Raw genomic sequence first — 17,751 nt, forward strand, 5'->3', positions numbered from 1 at the left:
GCATTACTGATGTTGGACTAGAGTTGTAAGAAAGGTAGCCCTTAATACATTCTGGAGCCAAAAAGGGATATTTAGTTTATTTTTCCTCCTCAGTGTGGTTAAAATACACTAGATTATATGAGGAAGCTAAATGTTTGTTTAAAATACATATGTACACCTTAGTTTTTCTTATTTGAATTGATTCTCAGAGCATTAGCTTAAGGTATGCAATAGCTCAAATTGCAAAATTTAAAAAAAAAGAATCAACTTTCGTTTCCTTCAACCCTAACCTTGAATAATTCTTAAAGGAAGCCCTTAAATGTAGCTAAGCCAAAACGAACAAGGCAACAATATAATCCCTGTTTTTAATGATGCCATACTCAATTTTTATGTGAATAACTGTTTATGAAGTCAACCTTCATTATAAGGAGATATGTATAATGTGTCCAATATTTAGTAAAATTTTAATAATCCAAGAAGTAATCATTAATAGCCTAATTTGAAACATTTTTGTGTTATGTGGTTGCTCTTGATTTTAGAAGTAGCTGCTTTAAATGAATAGTGAGTAAATTTTCAAGTATATCTAATTTACATGTCTTTAAAATTTCCACCTCTTTAGTGCTCAATTTAGAAATGTCATTTTAAATTGTTTTTAAAAACAATATACACTTATTAATTATTTATATAACTATAAGATTTTAAGAGATTATTTGTATTAAAATATAATGTCACTGATAAAATGTATCAATTAGCTAGTGTTCAACAATTATCATCAATATTAGAGATTGTATCCTTGTTGAAATTTTAGTTTCACCATACTAGTTTCTTTAAATTGGTAGGCACTTTAGAAGATGATGTCTGGCAAAAAAAAAGATTGTGCTTAATAAATATTGTTGAATGAATGAATGAATTTTTAAAGGCTTAAAAAATAAATCTATAAGTGCTGGAGTATTTGGAAATAAAAGTTTCATTGAGTTTAATTAAGCACAATTAAATACTCTGCCAAACTCACAAAACAGTTTTTAGAAATACTAGCAGTCCTTAGGCAACACAGGAGCCATTAGTTAAATGAATTAAAACTGCGGTTGAGAATGGAAATTTCAATAGAGATGCCCAGTCTACTAATCTGCTGATCATTGATGAAAACTAGCTACACATGCTGTTTTTTCTTTCTTTTTTTTTTTTAACTGATATTTGGTATTGGTTATAGAGAATGTACAGAATTAATTCTGGTTAAATCCTTTATTTCAAACTATGTTTTTCTTATGTTAAATTTTCCAAAAAAATTTTTAATTTTTAATTCCTTTTTTTCTCTTCCACAGCATTTAATGAAATGAATTGTTAGTTTCTCATAGAAGGGTTTTGATAATGAAATAGCTAACATATCTACGTATTATAGAAAATGTAGAAATAAAAATGCATGTTCTCTACCATAAATGGAGGTTACAGTATTATATTCCACCATCAGACCTTAGCCATTCTGGATTTTCTTTTTCACTGATAGATTAAGGTGGCTTATTTCTCATACTTGCTTCTGAAGTATTGATAGACTTAAAAATAAAAACTACAAAACATTTAATCACTGTGCAGGCCTGAATTTTAGATAAATTAATCAGGAATTTATTTATAACTGTATGCTAAATAATTATAATTATTTTTCTACTTCATTTTGCAATGCAATATCCACCTTTTATTAATATATTACTAAATTTTCTTCTCAAGAAAATCAGTAGTACTTGGGGATTTGAGTTTACCTGGTACACTATTGAAAAATTGTTAAAAGCCAATGATATCTATTCAATCTAATTATTTTCCTTTTGATTTTTGTTTGTTTGTTTGTTTGTTTTGTTTAAGGATTAAAACAAGGTGAGCCAACCATGACTGGCAAAACACAGACCAGCAATGTCACCAATAAGAATGACCCCAAGTCCATCAACTCGCGTGTTTTCATTGGCAATCTAAATACAGCCATTGTCAAGAAAGTTGACATTGAAGCCATTTTCTCAAAGTATGGAAAAATAGTTGGCTGCTCAGTTCACAAAGGTTATGCATTTGTACAGTACATGAGTGAGCGGCACGCAAGAGCTGCAGTGGCTGGAGAGAACGCCAGGATCATCGCAGGCCAACCGCTTGGTAAGTCCCACTCCGGTACGGGTTTCACATTAGTGTTCTAGTCTCTGAGCATATCTGGACAAGCACTACTATAATATTTATCTCTTAACCAATTATAGTACGTATATATTTATAATTTATATTATTTTCTTGTTCTCATATTGGTTTACTTATAAGTGCCTTATTTTCTCTACAAATTTATAAGCGTGAGATCGTCTGCTTTGTAATACTTGTTACCTCCACCAGTCTTAACAGGTCCAGGCAAATAAAAGATATGCATCATGTATAACTTTATTTGACTTGCAATGATGTCTTATCTTCTAGGAAACACTTTGTGGAGCAAAAAATAAAATAAAATAATTACTTTTTATACTTATAGCACTTGCTCTGAGGGGCTAATGTATTTTCCTCATTTACTGTTTTTATTTTGGGGGGAGAAGGGATAGAAAATAGCAAAGGGAAGTAAATCTTAATAACTGGAAAAGGAATATAAACTATTCTTTCTTATCTAGGCAGGAATCTTGTATGTCATGCCTGTTCAGTCATGTGCAATAATCAGATTTATGTCTGATGTCCAGGGAATAATATAGTTTTTTTTTTCAAAGAAATGAGAATATAGTCTGAAGTAAAAGGAAAATTCTTAGGAGAAAATACTTTGTAGTAAGCATGCAGATAAAAATAAAAATTAGACACTTTTTTCTACATAAGGAAAAAGTATAATTAAGACATCAGTGATTCCCTAATTTATATCTCTTGTGAGGTTCAGATTCTTATATTAAACTGATTATACCAGGTCTTCTTTTGGATATCCACATTGCAACTTCCTTCACCTGCATACTTCTCCATCACAATAAATGGAACCTTCATTTATCCAGTTTTTTAAACAAAATCCTAGGTATCAACCTTGATTCTTCTCTTCCCCCCACACTCCAAATGTAATCCATCATCATGTTTCTTACCATCAATATATCCCAAACCCAATCAACTTTTAAATCTATACCAATAGCCATCTTATACAGGCCACCGTTATCTCAGGTGGACTACTGAAATAACCCCCTAACTGGTCTGGTTCTTTCCACTCCTGCCAGTGTCCCTTTAAATGAGATTATGCCATTAATTTGCTCTTAAGTCTGTAATGCCTTTCATTACACCCAGAATAAAGTTTATATTCTATACCATGGCAATGATGCACCACATTACCACATCTTCAACTCCATCTCCTTCTCTCTGCCTTCTTGTACCACTTCAGTGTTGCTGGCCATTTAGATATGCCTCAAACATTCCAAGATTGTTCCTACCTCAGAGGCTTTGGACTTGCTATTCCCTCTGCTCAGAAGACAGGTCCTTGCTAATCATTCTTTCCCTGCTTTACTGTATGCTGTGCTCAAATTTTACTTTCCCAGAGAGGCTTTTCTGACCAACTTATCTAAAATAAAATAGTCTTCTACCCTCTTGCCTGCACTGTCTATTCTATTATTGTACTTTGTATTTTTTTCTTACCCTCATCAGTATCTGGAATTACATATTTTTATAAAAAATTTTTTGGCCACACCGCGTGGCTTGCAGGATCTCAGTTCCCCAACCAAGGATTGAACCCGGGCCATAGTGAGGAAAGGCCAGAATCCTAACCACTAGGCCACCAGAGAACTCCCTGGAATTACATATTTTAATTTATGATGTTACTTCTATCATGTCCACAGACATAATAAAGATGAAGGAGCATATAAACAAAACAAGATATAAAAGCATAAACAAATCAAGTTAGAAGAGTGTTAAGAATGTTGTATTACCAAGTTATATAATGTAATTATGAAAACTTGGGGGGAAGGTATGGAATTCAATAAAGTGAAAGTGAAGTCTGAGGTAATAGTCTTGAGGAAAAAAAGATGTTTTACATAAGTGCTTGCACTAAAACCACAAATAATCGTTACCATATAAGAATATAGTTTTATTTATATTTCTCCAATTCACTTTTCTATATTTTAAAGAAAAAGTAATGTCGTCCAAAAGACATTGGTAAGTTTTACATATGTCTTTTTTTTTTCAACATCCCCATTCTACTTGTTTACCTTGATATTGGAATTTTCTGACCAATTTTGCTTTAACTTCTAAGTTGAAATCTCTACTTAGGGACACATCTGAGCCAAAATCAGAGAAATACCCATTTATTGCCTCTATCCTGATTGTTATGAGATTAGTACATACTAGTAGAGATGCATTTAACTATTAATTTTTAAAAATTAATGACCAATGTAAAGTCCAGTTCACGTGTTAATGAACTATAGCTAATTTTCCAAGTCCCTTTTCCTATGTCAGGGAAGGGGAAATTTCCCCCTCTACCCCTCTTGAGTACTTGTGGGTGGGCTAGTAATAAAATTGACAAAACATAGATTAACAGGAGAAAAGGGAACAAATTGTAATTTGTGCACATGGAGGTCTCATAGAAATGAGGCCTGAGAAGTAGTCAGAGCAGGCAGCTTTTATAGTTTTGAGACAAAGAAACAATACATTTTTTTTAACATCTTTACTGGAGTAAAATTGCTTTACATTGTTGTGTTAGTTTCTGCTGTATAACAAAGTGAATCAGCTATGTGTATACTTATATCCCCATATCCCCTCCCTCTTGCGTCTCCCTCCCACCCTCCCTATCCCATACCTGTAGGTGGACGCAAAGCACCGAGCTGATCTCCCTGTGCTGTGCAGCTGCTTCCCACTAGCTATTTTACATTTGGTAGCGTATATATGTCAGTGCCACTCTCTCACTTCATCCCAGCTTCCCCTTCCCCTTCCCCGTGTCCTCAAGTCCATTCTCTACGTCTGCGTGTTTATTCCTGTCCTGCCCCTAGGTTCTTCAGAACCTTTTTTTTTTTTTTCTTTTTTTTTAGATTCCATATATATCTGTGAGCATACGGTATTTGTTTTTCTCTTTCTGACTTACTTCACTCTGTATGACAGACTCTAGGTCCATCCACCTCACTACAAATAACTCAATTTCATTTCATTTTATGGTTGAGTAATATTCCACTGTATATATGTGCCACATCTTTTTATCAATTCAAAAGAAACAATAAATTTGAGAGGAATTGACAGGATGAAGAAACTTAGATTTGGGGACTTAATTAGTAAGGAGTTTAAGCAAAGTGTGGGCTTGAGTAGCACATTAGTAAAGAAGTAAGAAGGTTTGTTTATACAGGTTTCTCTGCTCAAATTCCCTATCTCTGGCAATAAGGGTTCCCTTCTACCTCCTGTTGTAGGGAGGGCACCTTTCACATGAGAGAGATTTATTTCCTGACTTTAGAGAGACAGAGAGGAAGGTTAGTGTCCCTCTTGCATCAGCTCTTTCTTAAGTAACTTTAATTCAAAATAATCAATACGTCAATGAGGCATATTTTTGGGCAGCCTACCCTGGGCCTTAACACCTGCCACTGCTCACTTATTCACTGTCCTTTTGAGAAGAATGCAATGGGGAAGGAGCAACACCCACACTAAACATTTAGTGCCTTACTGAGAAAAACCCAAGGAAAAAAATGATGAGACCAAATCACTATGCTTTGAGAGCCACAGAATTAAATTGTGCTTCTAATAAGATACCATTTTTCATTCCCAGTTATTCTGGGATCCTCTCTCGGTTGTGTCCTCCAGTTAATCTCTGGAGCACCTATTTAATCAGCCATAATCACCCTTTCTGCCTGAATCCAAGTCAAAGACTTTGCTCTTTTAGTTGAAATCTAGTCTCTCACTCCTTGTGTCTAAGTTGAATGCCTTTTCATACAAAGCAAGTGCTTTATAACTTAATAACTTTGCTTTTCAGGGCAACTGTTTCAACATACTCACCTTTTCTTAAACCATATTTCTAGAGACTCAGGAACATCTTGTCTTCCAGATGTTCCTTATAGGAAGCTGGTTCCTGAAGAAAACACTTAGTTTCTCGGGAGGTATATTCATTTCTGGCTTTAAGTATTTTGCTTTTGGTGACAAGGGAAACTTAGGTTTAGGTAAAATCACTTGCTTCTTGAAATTTTTGACCCTCAAATAAACCTTTTATGATTTGCAACTCCCACTAAACCCTACAAGCCCTTGATTTGAAGTGGATTGATTATGGATCAAATAATAGACCAATGACATATGAAATAGATATTAACTTCATGTACCACAACCTATTTAAGCATTGTTCTTTCTCTTTAGAGTGGGAAGAAAATTAATATTAAGCCATGCATTGGGCTAGTACTTTACCTATATTATCTTATTTGATCTCAATGCATATTCAAGTAACTTCTTCTAAGTAGAAGCAATCTTCATATCACAATGTATTTAAAATTTTCATGTACAATTTAGAAATTAGAGTTAAACATCAATAGTTCCAGAAAAAATTAAACATCCTAATGTGAGTTCTTATAGTACTATGGAATTATAGATTTATCCTTAAACTAAGAATCGGTTATGCATGTGATGAAACCTAGCATTTATTAAATGGAAAATATTAATAACCATTTTGTGTCTACAAGTAAGGGGAAACACTGAAATGTTTTAAGTTGGGGAGTAATATGTTGAAATTTTTTTATTGAAAGAATAATCCATTAGCAGATTGATGGATGGATTAGTGTGATATAAAACTAGAAACGAGGAAATGTGTTGGGAGCCTACTGAAAGAGTCCAGGTATCTAATTATGGAAATGAAGAAGGAAAAATTAGGAAAATGAGGTAGTATCAATAGGACTTAATAACTAGTTGGCACACTGGGTGAGGCAGAGAGAGAGAAGAATCAAGAATGATTCCCATATTTCTGGGTTGAGTTGTCTGTTGGATTGACTTGCAGATCACTAGGATGATGGAGAATTATTTCCAAAGGGAAAAATATTTTTGTGTAAGACAATGAGTTCAGGATTGAATAGATGTAATAAGATTGATGTACATGCCTCAAGATATCCAAGTACCTGTATGTAGTAGAATCTTGAATATGCAGGTCCAAACTAAGAGGAGAGATTTGGACTAAGAGTAAAAAAATTGTGAGTCATCAACACAGATAGTGTTAAAACTATGGAGATGGATAAGCTCACTCTGGGAAAGTATATAGAGCGAGAAGAATATTGGCTGAAGATAGATCTGAGGAGAAATATTTAGGTCCAAATAACTAGAAGAGGCTTTCTGATAAGCCTTCCCTTGGACTTTTTATTTATACTATATTGACAAAGATTCCTAAATTTTATACCATAACACATAAAAAGGCACCTTGAAATAGTTCCATGGTCTGTCCATTTTACCAACATGATAATGAACACAAGGAATGTTTTATTGAATACATGGTTTTTTTCCTGAGGTTATTTCCCTTAAAGGCATATAGCATATAAACTAATAATTAAGGTGATATTTTTCCCAAGGGGTAAGACGTCTATACATTTATTACTCCAGAGCAATTAAACAAAAACAAAGTACTTATTTCCCCAAACTGCAATGAATGTCCGCAGTTCTTTTTTTTTAATCTACAATCAAGGCATGTCCCAAACTTGATTGTGACTTTGACATATTTATTTTGGGTGCCCTGTCCCCTTTTCTTTAAAGTTTATGCCTTTTGTTTTTCAGTTCAAAGTTCACTCATTCAAACTTGTGTGGCATGTGACCTCATGCCAGCTATGACCCCAGTCTGTGATACGTGTTTCAAAATCATTCTCTCTTCGTTTCCCCAGTGATATCTCCTCTTCTTATTCCCAGGTCAAGGTTGGCACTCTGAGGAAATTTACCCTTTGTCATGTGTTTTGAGATATGATAACTGAACACACTAAAGGATTTTAAATAAATAAACTGGGTGAAGACATGGATTTTTGGTATTGCTGCCTTCCGGGTATCCATCACAACATATACTGTGGGTATTATAAAGAAAAGGAAACTTGGTCACAACTTAATTTTGTTGTATTATACGTTTTCAGTTCTTCAGCACATCTTTTGCACCACAGTAGAAAAGGGGATATCCCTTTTTAACCCTGGCTTCCTGCCTTTGATATGTAATGAAGGATTGCTAAACTGTGGAAAAGAACAATTGATTGCATTTTCATCCACAGTACTTGGGGATTCTTAAAAAAAGCAAAATCTAACTGTGAAATTATTCTGAATAATTTTTGTAAAAAACACAATTTCTATAATGTAAAGCTCACTATAAAAATGTATTTCAATTTGGTTATTTAAAATAATTTAAATTTAAAAATTTAAAAGAGAATCCTCTTCTTAATAATTCATTGGAATTGGATTCTAAATTTTGTTAATATTAGAAATATTTATTATATTTTTAATCCAAATTTAGCCATTGGAACTGTTTTTTTCTCAAACACATTATGTGAAAGGTGAAATAAACATCTTAAATGTTTAATATTGACAATTTTTATATGAGAGGTCAGACATAAAGTGTTCTTTTGTACCAAAATACCATGCAGAGGTTGGAGACTAAAAGTCTCGATCAGTGCCAATTTCTACAGATTACACTTGGTTTGATTACACACAGGCTATAAATAGACATTTGTAAGGTCTTTATTTTTAGATTCTTTCGCTCTTAGGTTGGTTACAAAAGCACAGTTTATGAACATAGGAAGTCAGTTATTAATAATAGGAAGAATCCAACACTAAAAAATCATTTATCTGTAGAAATCATTTTTTCTCTAAAGCTTGTACACAGGTTCCTTTTGTTGAGGACCAAAGTCTAGCTTAAAAAAAGAATACATAAAATAGAGAATTAAATTAATTTTATTACATTATAAAGGTCTTGTAAATGCTTAAGGAATTCAAAGAAAGAACATGAATAGGGATTGCTAACTTTAAAGTAAATCTGGTGAATATTCTTAATTCTGATCATGAGGGAAGTAATGGAAAATGAATTGATAAGAAAGAATATATTGGAGAGCAATCCTGGGTGTGGACAAAGAAGAAGACAACAAACAAATGCTGGTAACGATCTATCAAGCGTGTCCTAGGAGTAATGGATTTCAAAAGTGTTTTTATTCTCAGCTACCATTTTGCATCCAGAGTGATCTTTTCAAAATACAAATTTAACCATATCACCCTTTGATAAAAGCTATGCATGGTTTTTCATTGTTCTACAAAAAGAGACTGAAACCCTTGCTGTGGCCTACAACTTTCTATGTGATTTGTTTTCTGCTCATTTGCAGACTTACAGCATCATCCTCTGAGCCTTTCTTGGTGCTCCATCTAAATTGACTTATATCAGTTCTTTGAACAAGTCATCTTTCCCTCATCAGGACCTTTGCACAGGCTGTGTGAGTGTGTGGAATATCCTTGCCAAGCTTCCCACCATCTCACCTCACTTCCTCACTTCTTAACTCCCTTCAGTTGACTGTTCAGCCTTCAGATCTCAGGTCAAATGTCATTACTTTAAGGAAACCTACTTTGATACCTCAAACCTACTGGTATCCCTTTCTAGCACATACCTTCTTTTCAATTATATTTTTATATTTACTGTTTTGTGATAGGTATCTTTTCCTTCTCCCCATAGGCTAAGTTCCTGGAGAACATTGACTATATATGTTTATATTAATCTTCTTGGCACCTTGAAGTGTGCTGACACTTCCATGGCAAATGCTCAGTAAGTATGTGCTGGGTGAATGGTTGGATGTTTAGAGGAATGGATGGATTTCACTAAAGGGCCTTTTATCCCCATTTAAAAATGTAACACAAGAAGATGAAGAGAGAAAGAAAAAAGGAGAAGGAGGAGGAAGAGAAGGAGGAGAAAGAAGAAGAAGACGTGGTTGCAAGTTCCCTGGGAAGCAAGTAATTCCAATGGGGTTGCTGTAAAGGGAAGTTAGTGTGGTCTCCTTGCAAGGGGATTCAGTCTCTCAAAAGTCAGAAACCTGAGAAGTAGTTATTCAATAGGCCTGATTTCTCTAATGATTAGCAATGATGAGCATCCCTTCATGTGTTTGTTGGCAATCTGTATATCTTCTTTGGAGAAATGTCTATTTAGGTCTTCTGCCTATTTTTGGATTGGGTTGTTTGTTTTTTTGATATTGAGCTGCATGAGCTGCTTCTATATTTTGGAGATTAATCCTCTGTCAGTTGCTTCATTTGTAAATATTTTCTCCCATTTTGAGGGGTGTCTTTTTGTCTTGTTTATGGTTTCCTTTGCTGTGCAAAAGCTTTTAAGTTTCATTAGGTCCCATTTGTTTTTTTTTTTGTTTGTTTTTATTTCCATTTCTCTAGGAGCTGGGTCATAAAGGATCTTGCTGTGATTTATGTTATAGAGTGTTGTGCCTATGTTTTCCTCTAAGTGTTTTATCGTGTCTGGCCTTACATTTCGGTCTTTAATCCATTTTGAGTTTATTTTTGTGTATGGTGTTAGGGAGTGTTCTAATTTCATTCTTTTACATGTAGCTGTCTAGTTTTCCCACCACCACTTATTGAAGAGGCTGTCTTTTCTCCATTGTATATTCTTGCCTCCTTTATCAAAGATAAGATGACCATATGTGCATGGGTTTATCTCTGGGCTTTCTATCCTGTTCCACTGATCTATATTTCTCTTTTTGTGCCAGTACCATACTGTCTTGATGATGTATCACCTCACACTGGTCAGAATGGCCATCATCAAAAAATCTACAAACAATAAATGCTGGAGAGGGTGTGGAGAAAAGGGAACCCTCTTGCACTGTTGGTGGGAATGTAAATTGATACAGCCACTATGGAGAACAGTATGGAGGTTCCTTAAAAAACTAAAAATAGAACTACCATACGACCCAGCAATCCCACTACTGGGCATATACCCTGAGAAAACCATAATTCAAAAAGAGTCATATACCACAATGTTCATTGCAGCCCTATTTACAATAGACAGGACATGGAAGCAACCTAAGTGTCCATCAACAGATGAATGGATAAAGAAGATGTGGCACATATATACAATGGAATATTACTCAGCCATAAAAGGAAATGAAATTGAGTTATTTGTAGTGAGGTGGATGGACCTAGAGTCTATCATACAGAAAAAAAGATTGGCTCTGATGAACCTAGGGGCAGGACAGGAATAAAGATGCAGACGTAGAGAATGGACTTGAGGACACAGGACAAGGGAAAGGTAAGCTGGGACGAAGTGAGATAGTGGCATGGACTTAAATATACTGCCAAATTTAAAATAGATAGCTAGTGGGAAGCAGCTGCATAGCACAGGGAGATCAGCTCGGTGCTTTGTGACCATCTACAGGGGTGGGATAGGGAGGGTGGGCGGGAGAGGAAAGAGGGAGAAGATATGGGGATATATGTATACATATAGCTGATTCACTTTGTTATACAGCAGAAACTAACACAACATTGTAAAACAATTATACTCCAATAAAGATGTTAAAAAAAATAGTCCTGATTTAATTTTTCTAAATATAATCCTGTCTTTAATAAGCATCAAATGTTAACATATACATATTTTATTCAAACATTATAGTAAATGATATATGGGTTTAAAGAAAGGTTTTATTCATTGAATGCTTCCTTTACATTCCTTAAAATGGCACCCTTTCATAGTTTCCTCTTATTAATGGCTAGATATTTGCACAGTACTTCATCATTGTCTAAGCTTTTCAAGCACAGATTATCTTTTTTGATGCCTATTCTGCTGGGTAAGAACTGAAGCTCTGAGAAATAAACTTGCCTTATAGCAGACAGATGCTTGTGCAGGATATCAAGCTCACGTAATCTCATCCTAATTATTTTCAATATTTATTCTCACCAGCAATTTTTTTTTCATATCAGGATATTAGTAACGTGACTGTACATCTTATCATCCAAACCAGGATACTTCTGAGAGTGAGAAGGGATGCTATTAATGATTATTCTGTGATGTCAGGCTTAAACCAGACAACTTGAATGCATGGTCTTTATTATCTATTGCATTTTTACTTAAAGTAGAATTGTCAACTTACTTGATCTTTCTCGTAAGATAACTATTGTATAATATTTAACTTAAAGTATACCAGCCTCAGTATCAGATAAACCCTGACATTTCAATAGTTAACATAATAGAAATTTATTTCTTTCTCACATAAAATACAATCAGTGTCCTAGGGAGGAGATGGGTAAGGATGGAAGCTCTGCCCCTCTTTCATCCAGGGGCCAGGCTGTGGGATGTTCTGACATCTTTCAGTGAGTGACTACTATAGGGGAGGTGAACATTTCCTTTCTTCTCTTCAAGGTTCTTTGGCTGATATAATTATTAAATTAACATAAGACAGATTAACAGGAGAAAAATTTAATTTGTACATACAGGACCTTATAGAAATACGAAGCTAAAAAATGTGACCAAAGCAGGCAGCTTTTATATCTTATAGACAAGGAAACAATAAATTTGTAAAGAATTGACAAGACAAAGGGGTTTGTCCTTGGGGTAGTAAATTAGTACAGAAGTAACAAAGTTTGTTTATACAGGCTTCTAGGCCTCAAGTTCCCTATTTCTGGTGATAAGGATGTCTCTCTAACTCCTGGAACAGGAAGGGTACCTTTCCCATAGGAGATTTATTTCTTGCTTTCAGGGGGACAAAAGAGGGTTAGTGTGCCCTTCCTGCATTGGCTGTTTCTCAAGTATTAATAACTGTGATTCAAAAGAATCAATATGCCAAAGTGGCATATTTTGGGGTGGCCTCTCCTGAGCTCCAACACTACCGTGGAACCCAGAAAGAAGTCAAACCAGCAGACTGGTGAAAAAAGAGGGAGGATTGTGTTCTGGAAGTTTTGCATTTCAAGCCTGGAAGTAGTCCTCATCTTAATGCTTACATTTCATCGACCACACCTAGATGTAAATGGGACTAGGCAGCCATTCCCACCCGTAACCAGTATATCTTTAGTGGGCAGATGATTCTTTGCCACAGTGGTAAAGTAACTTGAAGAAGTTATTCACTCAGAATCCATTTCCTAACCTGTAAAATGGAAATAGTAGTGTTTAATTCAGTGTACAATGCAGAACTCATATGTTTGTGAAGTGCTTAGAACATTGCTTTTATACGGTCCAAACGTTGTGATAAAAATTTACACACAGTGATTTTAGACTCTGAAATCATTCTAGTGCTATGAGAAATCCTCTGTATTTTTTTTTTTTTTTGGCTGCACAATTCTGAGCAGATTTTGAATAGATGGTATAGGCAGTCCATAATAGTGGAGTCAGTGATTGCTGAGAATAAGAAATTAATTCAGGTGATTACAAGTGTGATGGAAGATAACTCTAGAAGAGGAGAGATTTCAAATTAGTGTTATAAGGATGGTCGGATATGGAAAGGTCATTCTAGGTGGATGAAACATTATACCTGGAGTCCTAATTTAGGCAGAAGTGAATAAAGCCCGTGGATGAAGAATGGTCTCATAGAGAAGAGTGGAGAGAGATAAGATTGACACCAGTCTGTGCAGGGTCTTGCATGATATACTGATGAATCTAAGTGAGTAGAAATACTTATGAGATTGTATTCAGTCTAATGAAATTGGCTTCAAAAGAATATCTTATATTTGTTAACTATCATTTAAGTTGCTGTTATGCTTTAGTTATATAATATATTATTTAATATACACATTGATTTCCTTGTAATGTTGAAATATTCATTCACTTCTTCATTCATGTGTAAAAGAATTATTAATGTCCTATTCCAGCCAGGACACCAACTAGGGTGAGGTCCACTGGAAATGAAAATTACACTCAGATTTAGTGCAACTGTTACAAGCTATTTACTGAATATTTTATTTTTTATTCTTTGTTCTCCTAATATAATTATCTGTCATTAAGTAACATGGTGCCTGTATTTTGCAATTTCTGGTGGACTGTATATAGCACTTCCTCTCCTTAGAGCGGTGTTTCCTAACCTTGGCAGTATTTAAATTTTGGGTGTTTGTTTTGAGGGCTTGTTCTATGCATTGTGGGATGTTTAGCAGCAACCCTGACTTCTACCTACTAGACACCAGTGGCACCCACTCCTAGTAGTGACAACTGAAAATGTGTCCAGATATTACCAAAAGTCCTCTGAGGGGTAAAACCACCACTGGTTAAGAAGCACTATTTTAGAATAATCATAACAAAACAAACTCCATTAATTTAGAAATCTTACAATAGTTTTAAACAAGATAAACTATATGAAAACAATGCCTTGCATTATTTTGACAGTAACTCATAATTTATAATATGGATAGATCTTTTCCAGTTGTCCAGAAAACAAAACTCGGTATGTGCATTTCAGAACAATTATTATAATGTGTTTATGGTCATAGCTTACCACTTGTATCACCAGTTGTTTTCTAATCCTTAAAAACACAAACACCAGAAACAAATTAAACATCTATACAGTTGACATGTTTATACGTTTACCTATTTAAACAGTTTTTAAAGTTCTTTTTCTCTACACATCTTTAATATAATTCCTTTAAGAGATGTGACTTTTTTTCATTAAATCCTTCCATTCAAACATTTCAGATCACCACTAGAAATTATGAAGAACAAACCTTATAAAAATGTTCAGTGAAAAATGCTGAGTTCTGAGACTACTCAGATGCTTTAGTGATGTTCAAATATATTTTATTCAACAGTACCAGTAAAAGCTTGTTAAAACAAAGAAATTAAGAATTGCAGCATCCCTAGTTGATGTTTTCTCTAGCAAATACATTAGTTCTCCCATTGTGTCTGTCCTACTCCATTTTGGTAAGAGTTACTCTCCTGCATATGCCTTCATGTACAAGTTAGATGCAATGTCTGAACATTCAGTAAGGACAGACTGACAGAGAGCCTGGGCTGAGATGATGAGTACAGTTGATCATTTCAGATATTGTAGTCTATTGCAGAACCCCTTGCAAAGTGCAGAACCCCTTGAGAAGTACACAACCCTTGTAGGGGCTTCTAAGTCATGAAAATCTTGTAGAAAATTTCCAAAGAATGCTGCCAGTAATAGAGAACATTTTTAGCAAGGCATCATTATATAAAATGATTACAATTTGTATTGATAAAAAAAAAAGTAGCTTTTGCCTGCCTCAGTGTCTAAAGAACATATTATCATCATACTTTCTCAACTTGATAGTTTGACAAAGTTTTCAATTCCCAGGATATGACTCATAAGCTAATCCTTCAGTTAATTTAAACATTAGCTGCAGTGAGAATATGAAAATTGAATTAGTAAATCTTTGATTTTTTTTTCCTTTGGAACTATTTGCCATTCAAGCTTTTTTGTCCACTAAAGAAATGTCCAACACATCCCTATAGTTGAAACAACCAATTTTCCAGCAAATTTTATATTATCCAGATATGCAAAGTGGTTACCAGTTGCAAAATGTTATATTTAGATGGCCATTATATTTGTTTTCAAAAATCTATTCACAAGGCTGTGAAGGCTCTTGAATGGTATACATGAGTGAAGGCATAAAGAATTACTTATTGGATGGTATTCAGTATAAGTCATTTTTATTTCATCTTTTCTGTAGTTGAGAGAAATATGTTACCATTCTAAAATAGTAGATTTTAGTAAGAACATTTTCAGCTATATGTTATTTTCACTCATCAAACTTCTCAAAGAAGTTCAAGATTCACTTCGTTACATTTAAAAAAATAACTTTTCAACATCCTTCATGGATGCTAGATAATTAATTTCATTAACCCCATTTTACAAATAAGGAAATCTTATACTGTACTAAATGTTATAGAGAGCATGTTTTCATGAAAACAAAAGCCTTGAAACTTCCTTTTAATATTTTTCAAAATTACTGTAGATTATCCTTCATTCTACTGTCCAACCTATACATATTTGGTAATTGCTTGAGAAGTCTTTGTCCTCTTCTTCCTCCTTCCATCTTCATCCTCATAATCCACTGTTCTCAGATAATAAGTATTGAAAACAACACTCTGGACTGCAGAGCACAAAACACTTTTCAGGTTTTCAGTAATTAAACAGGGCTACTTTATGTGCTTTAAACAAATGCTAATTAGCAAAATTCCAAGATATGGTGAATTAAAGAACTAACGTTCGTCAGCCAGGGAGATACATGCCCCCATATATGATAGAAAGCCTGAGGTATTTTCTTTCTGTCTCTAAAATTGTTTATTTGACTCAATCACTGAACCTAAATTAGTGAAAGCAGTTGTAGATACTGCTTATGAGCAATTTTTCACAAGACTATCACTGGAAACTCCTGAGCAACAGTGAGAAGGACCTTATTAGCTCCAACTTGTTCTAACTTCTTCCCTAGAACAAAGCTGGACACAATGATAGATAAAATACAATGTCTCAAGTTATCCTTTAGTCTTGTTAGTAAAATGTCTGAAAATCACAGGTGAATTAATTTCAAAAGCCTTACTGATAAGAACATTTATTCTTTCAACAGTATTTGTATAATTGTGTTAGATGCTTGACAACACATATTAAACTCTAGAAGGGAGTAGAAACACAATGCCACACCAAAATAAAATAAAATTAAAATAACATCGAGTAAATTATAATGTAAAATAATACAATAAAATAGAGGACTGCCCATAGGAAATATTTTAATCATGTAGTAAAATATGTATACATATGCAACTGAAGACAGCAAATATAAAATAAAGCATGAAATAATGTAGATCAAGTACCACAAAAGGAAAAGTATTGTAAGTTTATTGGGGCAATTGTGGAGTGACATACACTGGTATTAAATCACATACAATAGAAGGTGGAAAATGTAAGATAAAACATATTGTCATGCCAACATTAAGTGTTACAGGAATTTTTTTAAAGGGATGAAGTATTGTACGACTGGAGAAGATCTTTTGGGAAATGTAGATTTGAATTTAAATAGCTCAGAAACAGTAGGTGGCAAAAATTAGAATATTAATCCTTGAAAAAAATTATAGATACTGCAGTTCTGAACTTAAATGAATTGAAACTAAAACACAGAAGTTGAAATTATACCTTCGAGTGTTTGTGAAAGATGGTGGTTAAGAGTACAGGCTCTGGACTCAGGCTTCCTATGTTAGAATCCTAGCTTTCCACATACCAGTTGGGTAATTTGCGGCAAGTTACTAAAGATCTTGGTGTTGTTCCCTTGGTGTTGTCTGTAAAATAGAGATAATCATAAGAGAACACACCTTACTGAGTTGTTTTGAAGATTAAATGCTTCAATATATGCAAAATGCTTAAAACACCACCTGGGACATATAAAGTGCTATAAAAAGCAAAGGAAAGTAAAAGACTAGGCATCTTATTAAGTCCTATTGTTTAATGGTTCTCAAAACCTTCTAAAACTTAATTCAGAAAACTGGAGTCCTGGTCTTTGATTTGGAGCTTCCTGGAGGTGTTGAGCCTATTCAAGAAGGTATCCTGTCTGGGCTCTGGTTTCCTCACACGTGAGCAGAGCATGGGCTGTAAGTCCCCAAGAAGTCCTCATGTCCATTATGGTTTGTGCACTTTTTGTCCTGTTGAATAACTGCTTACTCAATTGTCATGGATACATCCTCCAGGTTTCCTTCTAAAGGGATTTTTGAATTTTATTATTTACATTTATATTTTAATACATCTGGAATTGAATTTTTTTATGTTACCTGTTAGTGAACAAATTCACTTATCCTCATATGAATATCCAATTAATTCCATTTTTGAAGGATCTATTCTTTCCTCACTGCCCTGAAATGTCACTTTTGGACATAGAACAAATATGTAAATATTTATATATAATATAGAA

At 34.2% G+C, this 17,751-nt stretch overlaps 1 protein-coding gene across 12 annotated transcripts in view; it reads left to right on the forward strand.

Moving 5' to 3' along the window:
* RALYL (RALY RNA binding protein like) overlaps positions 1-17,751 on the forward strand; it is an 881,748-nt gene that overhangs the window by 368,803 nt on the left and 495,194 nt on the right. For all 12 annotated transcript variants that reach the window (XM_082434029.1, XM_082434030.1, XM_082434024.1 and 9 more), the window contains one exon: positions 1,834-2,112. In XM_082434029.1, coding sequence (XP_082290155.1) covers positions 1,857-2,112 — 256 coding nt within the window. In that variant the 5' untranslated portion in view covers positions 1,834-1,856. The remainder of the gene's footprint in view (positions 1-1,833; positions 2,113-17,751) is intronic.

The sequence above is a fragment of the Balaenoptera physalus genome (genome assembly GCF_965194825.1).
Source record: "Balaenoptera physalus genome assembly, chromosome: 17".
NCBI lineage: Eukaryota > Metazoa > Chordata > Mammalia > Artiodactyla > Balaenopteridae > Balaenoptera > Balaenoptera physalus.